Genomic DNA, 8,236 nt, shown 5'->3' with positions numbered 1-8,236 from the left:
TTGAAGTCACAGCTGAGCAGTCCCTGCAGCATGTGTGCGGACGATCGGCCTGTCGCCCGTACACACCAGCAGATGACCGATACATCTTTCAGATATGTCAGCTAACTGCTGTAGTGCAGGGCCGACCCGATATGTCTGTGAATGATGTCATTCACAGACATATCGGGTATACACATCCTCCGATGTATTATAGATATATCGGCCGTTCATTGGAACGGCCGATATATCTATCAGTGTGTACCCAGGTTTCGTCTCTCTTTGCTACATGTAATGGGTGACAAATTGCCTGCAGGAGAGAGCGTGGTGCTTCATTTTCATTATCTAGGCTTCTTTGGGGTGTTTTTTTTACCATTGTTCTCTTCCAAGGGCCTAAAATACAAGCAAAAGTTTGATGAATATACAGCTCCAAGACACATCTCAGTTTACAGACTTTCACAGTTGGTTGTTCCTATGCTGAATACATTAACCATAAACTAGGGATGTGCAGGCTCGAATAGGTTCGAGTTTGCACGCTGAGTTCGGATTTTTCCCTCCAAAAAAACGGAACTCAGAAAGAGGCAAAACGTCATCTTGCATGGACAAACATCATCATTCCTGGACTTTTGTCCAGGAATGATGATGTTTGTCCATGCAAGATGACGTTTTGCCTCGTTCTGAGTTCCGTTTTTTTGGAGGGAAAAATCCGAACTCAGCGTGCAAACTCGAACCTATCCGAGCCTGCACATCCCTACCATAAACACATTGTTGGGAGGATGCGGTTAAACCATTAATGTTATACCAAGGATAGCCGAGAGAAATCACAAGCGCAGTCAGCATAGGAGGGGTGTGAACACTCGCACCCATAGGAAGCCACCCCCACTGTAATCTGCCACTTCCAAGCCCCCAAGGGAGGCCCAGACATTTGTGGCCAGACCCCATAACCTTGAAAAGGATTTAGAACCAGAATGGCATAACTAAATAAAAAGTGTGGAATGGGCTTGCTATAATAGGTGACATTTATGGGGATACATATGGATTGTCGACAGTCAAAATGTCGACAGCATTATATCGATGGGACAATTTTGTCACAAACGAATGTTATTTGCAACATTTTAACAGTGTCGGCATTATAACTTTACGATCATGTTTAACGTTATAATGCTGACAGTGAAAATGCTGCAAATGACGGTACAAACGTGTAGGCATTGTCACGCCCACATAATGCTGTCGACATTACTGAAGACTAACTACTTCCCCATTAATGAAGTCACAATTGAAATGAATGAAATAATAAATAATTAAATAATTATTTCAATTAGTTAAACAAATAATAATGGCAATATTAATATATTAATTATATTGATGAGATGTCAGTGTGTATCCATCATTGGTGTACAGTGTACAACGGCCCATGAGACATGGGATCCCCACGCAGATTGGGCCTTTCGACATACGGGCCCAATCTGCACCCAATGTTATATTTCCACATGGGCAGGTGGCCATGAAAACCTGGCCTGCTCGACTTGGATTATCCTGGTCTATAGTGGACTGGCCCAAGCATTTGGTCCTTTCTGGTGAGTGGCCCCTCCCTAGGGATAAGACAGAATATTAAACGTACCCTCTGTTCCTCCCCTTCTCTCCAATTCCCTCCTCTCCCTCTCTCTATACTGCTCTCCCCTCCCCTTCCTTTGCCTGCCTCCTCTCCGCATAGCCCAGCCTCCATCATATATAGGTGCAAAGCTGTTAATCGGTACATTTGCATAACAGGAAGCATAGCATGTATTTAGTATATTAAAATTATTGTAGTGAGACTGTAAGTCAGGGCTGGCCAGACTTTTGGACTTCAGTATCTACTCTAATGGCTGAAATTTTTCTGTGATCTATGTTCCTGAGAAAGGGCTCATGGCCTTGCGGCAAAGGGCATGGGATCTGTCCCGCCAACATTAGTATATACAGGTACCAGGGGAGCACCTATATATTAGGGACTAGGGGCCCAATTCAGAGATGGACGGTATTGCAGAGGCGCACACAAGCGGCTCACCATCATGACCAATGCAATTGTTAGCCCCTTCGGCCATGGTCCTGGCAGCTTGCGAGGCCAGGAAATCTGCATACACTGATGCATACTTTGGCCTCGTCCCTCCTGGAAAATGGAGGCGGCGCGCCCCCGTTTCCAGTAACGCTGCACAGGAATACCCCAGCTCCGCCTCCCAAACGCTGCAGCCTGTCAATCAGGCTGAGGCTGGGAGACACTGCGAGCAGATTTGCAAGTGGAGGACTGCACATGCGCAGTAAACATCCTGCACATGTGCAGTCCTCTAACAATCTCAATGTTCCCAGTCTCCTCCAGCGTCTTGCAAACGCTGGCTGCCTGCTCCAGGGAGAAGTTGAGGGTGGGCAGTTGGAACATGGCTCTCCTGGGGTGTAGGAGCTGATGCCACTGCCGCTGGCCAGAGGCAGGGAGCGCCCACCGCTGAAGATGGGCAGGATAAGCTGGGCGCACCTATTGCGTAACATGCATTGTAGCGGGCAATAGTGATTGCGGCAGAGCATAGTGGGCTAGGTGGATCTGCAATCTTGCTACCCCCAGGGCACTGCACCGTACGAACCAGGCCTCAGCCAATAAGCATCAGCCTGAATCTTATTGGCTACTGCTGTCACTCGTGGGAGTTAACAGGGACAGCCATGGCTTCAGCGCAGCAAGCCAATAAGAAATAGCCTGATTTACAGGTCGAGTGTCCGCAATTGACCGGTAGATCGCAATCGACGTTTTGGCCATCCCTGCTGTAAGGGTAGTAATAATACATAATTGTATAAACTTTCTTATAAAAAAAAGTTTCCATTCTGTGTAATATGAAATGTAAAGAAACGAAACAGCTACATTTATCGTGTGACCGTTCATGATTTCATGGTTTACATAACAGTCGTTCTGCTTACCCTGTGGTAAGGGTGTTTTTCTGCTTGTGGTATTGGTCATGTTACTGTCCTATGTCTGTATAGAGTATAATAGAATTGTATAAAGATCATGTACAGAATTTAATCATCTTAATTGGTGTAATAACTAGAGATAAGTGATCCGGTTTTGGATTGGATCTTCCCGATCTCAGGACAAAGCTATACTGTATGTCATCTCGGCACAAGGAGAGGTTTTGTCTGTGAAATATGCCATTTTGCCTTGTTCTGAGATGCAAACTTGGCGGGATGATCCGAGCCACAACAGAATCACTCATCTCTAACAATAACTGATAACTGTATACAATATAAAAGAAGTGTATTATGATCATGTCCAGTGGACAGGTCATGTTGGGGGTGTAGTATCCTATGTCTGTATACAGTATAATTCACTGAAGTGCCAAAAGTAATGGGTTAGCAGTATGTAAAGGTAATGGTAGGTAGCATCATCGTACTGTGACATCTTGGAAATGCCCAGACCTGCCTCAGTTGTAATCTGACATCTCGTGAGTCAGAATGAACACTGGGTAGGCTACTCATGGCAAGGAAATGAGAATTATCAGAGTTCGAATGGGGCATCATAGTGAGTGTCCGATGTGTTGGACATCCAATTTCTGAAGTTGTGCAGACATTCAACATTCCTCGATCTACGTTGTCACGTGTGTGCCAGGAATACCTCATGGAAGGTGATACCACCCACCTTGGACAGTGCAGTGGTTGACCACGGGTGCTTAATGATCATGGCCAGCAGCATCTGTCCAGAATTGTCCATGGAAATAGACGAGTAACACTGGCCTAAATCACATCCACATTCAATGCAGGAGGTACCAGACGCATATCCAGCCGCTCACTGGGGTAGTGGGGGAGTGTCCTATGTCTGTATAATAGAAGTGTATTATAATTAGGGATGTGCGGGCTCAGATTAGTTTGGATTTTCCCACATCCTTATTTATAATCGTGTACAGTGGTCAGGACATGTTGGGGGTGTAGTGTCGTATGTCTGTATAGTGTGTAATAGATGTGTATTATGATCATGTACAGTGGTCAGGTCATGTTGGAGTGTAGTGTCCTATGTCTGTATACAGTGTAATAGAAGTGTATTATGGTCATGTACAGTGGTCAGGACATGTTGGGGGTGTAGTGTCCTATGTCTGTATACAGTGTAATAGATGTGTATTATGGTCATGTACAGTGGTCAGGACATGTTGGGGGTGTAGTGTCCTATGTCTGTATAGAGTGTAATAGATGTGCATTATGGTCATGTATGGTGGTCAGGACATGTTGGGGCATACTTGCCGACAATCAGCTCCAGCCTTCCGGGAGGGAGCTGATTGTTGGCTAGCAGAGGGGGCCGGGCCGGCCATTGGGGGCGGAGCCGGGGCGGGCCGGTCAGGTTGTTTCTCATTGGGGATGGAGCCGGGGGCGGGACCGCACCTTCGCGTCATCGTGGATCCGCCCCCTCTTCACAATGCCATTATTTTCGGTGTTGTGAAGCAGGGGGCGGGGCCACGATGACGCGATTCAGCGCGAATTGCGTCACCGCCCCCCCCCCGCTGCGGGGGTTTCTAGTTGTTTCAGGGGGGAGGTAGGGAGCGTCAGAGACTTCCGGGAGGCTTGCCTGTCTTTCCGGGGGGCCGGGAGCGGCACCCGAAAATCGGGAGGCTCCCGGCCAAATCGGGAGGGTAGGCAAGCCTGGTTGGGGGTGTAGTGTTAAATGCCTCTATAAAGTCTAATAGATGTGTATTATGGTCATGTAAAGTGGTGAGGACATGTTGGGGGTATAGTGTCCTATGTCTGTATACAGTGTAATAGATGTATATTATGACCTTGTACAGTGGTCAGGACATGTTGGGGGTGAGGTGTCCTTTGTCTGTATACAGTGTAATAGATGTGTATTATAATCATGTACAGTGGTCAGGACATGTTCGGGGTGTAGTGTCCTATGTCTGTAAAGATTGTAATAGATGTGTACTATGATCATGTACAGTGGTGAGGACATGTTGGGGGTGTAGTGTCCTATGTCTGTATAGAGTGTAATAGATGTGTATTATGATCATTTACAGTGGTCTGGACATGTTGGGGGTGTAGTGTCCTATGTCTGCATATAGTGTAATAGAAGTGTATTATGGTCATGTACAGTGGTCAGGACATGTTGGGGGTGTAGTGTCCTATGTCTGGAAAGACTGTAATAGATGTGTACTATGATCATGTACAGTGGTCAGGACATGTTGGGGGTGTAGTGTCCTATGTCTGTATAGGGTGTAATAGATGTGTATTATGATCATGTACAGTGGCCAGGACATGTTGGGGTGTAGTGTCCTATGTCTGTATACAGTGTGATAGAAGTGTATTATGGTCATGTAAAGTGGTGAGGACATGTTGGGGGTATAGTGTCCTATGTCTGTATACAGTGTAATAGATGTATATTATGACCTTGTACAGTGGTCAGGACATGTTGGGGGTGAGGTGTCCTTTGTCTGTATACAGTGTAATAGATGTGTATTATAATCATGTCCAGTGGTCAGGACATGTTCGGGGTGTAGTGTCCTATGTCTGTAAAGATTGTAATAGATGTGTACTATGATCATGTACAGTGGTGAGGACATGTTGGGGGTGTAGTGTCCTATGTCTGTATAGAGTGTAATAGATGTGTATTATGATCATGTACAGTGGTCTGGACATGTTGGGGGTGTAGTGTCCTATGTCTGCATATAGTGTAATAGAAGTGTATTATGGTCATGTACAGTGGTCAGGACATGTTGGGGGTGTAGTGTCCTATGTCTGGAAAGACTGTAATAGATGTGTACTATGATCATGTACAGTGGTCAGGACATGTTGGGGGTGTAGTGTCCTATGTCTGTATAGGGTGTAATAGATGTGTATTATGATCATGTACAGTGGCCAGGACATGTTGGGGTGTAGTGTCCTATGTCTGTATACAGTGTGATAGATGTGTATTATGATCATGTACAGTGGTCAGGTCATGTTGGGGTGTAGTGTCCTATGTCTGTATTAGGGGTGAGCGGGTTCGGATTTCTGAAATCCGAACCCCCCCGAGCCCCCCCGATCCGAGTCCGATCCGAGTCAGGCTCGACTTTTCCCGCCTGACTCGGATTCTGAAATCGAGGCAAAATGTCATCATCCCGCCTTCCGAGTCTCGCGGGTTTTGGATCCTATATAAGGTACCCGCGTCGGCGCCATTTTCTCACTCGGCTGTGGACAGTGAAGAGGGAGGGTGGGAGTTAGGGCTGGCTGGGCTGTGTAGTATAGTGTAGTGTAGTGCAGAGTAGTGTTGTGCTGTGCTGTGCTGCGCTGTGCTGCTGTTGTCCATAGGGGCTGTGTCCACATAGGGGCTGGCTGTGTTGTGCTGTGCTGCTGTTGTTAATAGGGGCTGTGTCCACTACTTCAAAGTCCATAGGGGCTGGCTGGACTGTGTTGTGCAGTCAGTTGTCCATAGGGGCTGTGTCCACTCCAAAGTCCTGTGCAGTGTCCCAGTCCTAAAGGGGTGCTGTAGTGTTGTCCAGGGGGTGCTCTGTTCGTCGGGGGTGCTCCCCCCAAGTGCTAAAAAAAATATATTTTTTCTGTGTTTGTGAATTGTGTGCGCAGTAGCCGCACGTGCATCAACAAAGTAGTGCCAAGCGTGCGCCTGTGTCATAAGTAAAGGGCCGGCTGGCTTGACCGTTAAAGGGTGCTGTAACCCCCAAAGTACACTCCAGTCCAAACCAAATAAAAAAATATTTTCTGTGTTTGTGAATTGTGTGCGCAGTAGCCGCACGTGCATCATCAAAGTAGTGCCAAGCGTGCGCCTGTGTCATAAGTAAAGGGCTGGCTGGCTTGACCGTTAAAGGGTGCTGTAACCCCTAAAGTACACTCCAAACCAAATACATTTTTTTTTCTGTGTTTGTGAATTGTGTGCGCAGTAGCCGCACGTGCATCATCAAAGTAGTGCCAAGCGTGCGCCTGTGTCATAAGTAAAGGGCCGGCTGGCTTGACCGTTAAAGGGTGCTGTAACCCCCAAAGTACACTCCAAACCAAATAAAAAAATATTTTCTGTATTTGTGAATTGTGTGCGCAGTAGCCGCACGTGCATCAACAATGTAGTGCCAAGCGTGCGCCTGTGTCATAAGTAAAGGGCCAGCTGGCTTGACCGTTAAAGGGTGCTGTAACCCCCAAAGTACACTCCAAACCAAATATATATATTTTTTCTGTGTTTGTGATTTGTGTGCGCAGTAGCCGCACGTGCATCAACAAAGTAGTGCCAAGCGTGCGCCTGTGTCATAAGTAAAGGGCCGGCTGGCTTGACCGTTAAAGGGTGGTGTAACCCACAAAGTGCACTAGTCTCCAACAAAAATAAAAAATGATTTTCTGTGTTTGTGTGCGCCTTAGCCGCACGTATATATCAATATAACATAAATGGAGGACCAAACTTTCTCCGATAAAAATAAAATAGGGAAAGATCAAGAACCACTTCCTCCTAGTGCTGAAGCTGCTGCCACTAGTCATGACATAGACGATAACATGCCATCAACAACGTCTGCCAAGGCCGATGCCCAATGTCATAGTAGAGGGCACATACAATCCCAAATGACAAAGTTCAGGAAAATGACCTTGAAAAAAACATTTAAATCATCTGAAGAGAAACGTAAACTTGCCAATAAGCCATTTACGACACGGAGTGGCAAGGAACGGCTAAGGTCTTTCCATATGTTCATGACTAGTGGTTCAGCTTCACATGACGATGGAAGCCCTCCTCCCGCTAAAAAAATCAAACGAGTTAAGCTGGCAAAAGCACAGCGAAGAACTGTGCGTTCTAAGAAGATATCACAAATCCCCAAGGAGAGTCCAAGTGTGGTGGCGGTTGCGATGCCTGACCTTCCCAGCACTGGACGGGAAGAGGTGGCTCTTTCCACAATTTGCACGCCCCCTGCAAGTGCTGAAAGGAGCACTCACAGTCCACTTGCTGATATGCAAATTGAAGATGTCACTGTTGAAGTACAACAGGATGAGGATACTGGTGTAGCTGGCACTGAGGAGGAAGTTGGCGAGGAGGATTCTGATGGTGATGTGGTTTGTTTAAATCAGGCTCCGGGGGAGACAGTTGTTGTCCGTGGGATGAAAAAGCCCATCACGGTCATGCCTGGGCAGAAGACCAAACATTCCACCTCTTTGGTCTGGCAATATTTCTAGCCAAATCCGGACAACAACTGTCTTGCCATATGTACCATATGTAAAGGTGAAATAAGTAGGGGTAGGGACGTTAACCACCTAGGAACATCCTCCCTTATACGGCACCTGCAGCGCGTTC

General features: G+C 46.7%; 1 protein-coding gene across 1 annotated transcript in view; it reads right to left on the bottom strand.

Moving 5' to 3' along the window:
• Positions 1 to 250: 250 nt before the first annotated feature.
• The window catches only part of LOC148480523 (T-cell surface glycoprotein CD8 alpha chain-like), a 45,562-nt gene continuing 37,576 nt past the window's right edge, over positions 251 to 8,236 (bottom strand). The window contains exon 6 of the mRNA XM_088454255.1: positions 251 to 369. Coding sequence (XP_088310381.1) covers positions 318 to 369 — 52 coding nt within the window. The 3' untranslated portion in view covers positions 251 to 317. The remainder of the gene's footprint in view (positions 370 to 8,236) is intronic.

The sequence above is a fragment of the Taudactylus pleione genome, unplaced genomic scaffold, assembly GCF_031769625.1.
Source record: "Taudactylus pleione unplaced genomic scaffold, aTauple2 ptg000611l, whole genome shotgun sequence".
In the NCBI taxonomy this organism is placed as follows: Eukaryota; Metazoa; Chordata; class Amphibia; order Anura; family Myobatrachidae; genus Taudactylus; species Taudactylus pleione.
Note: the sequence above shows the minus strand (reverse complement) of the source record. Positions and strands in the feature narration are given on the sequence as shown.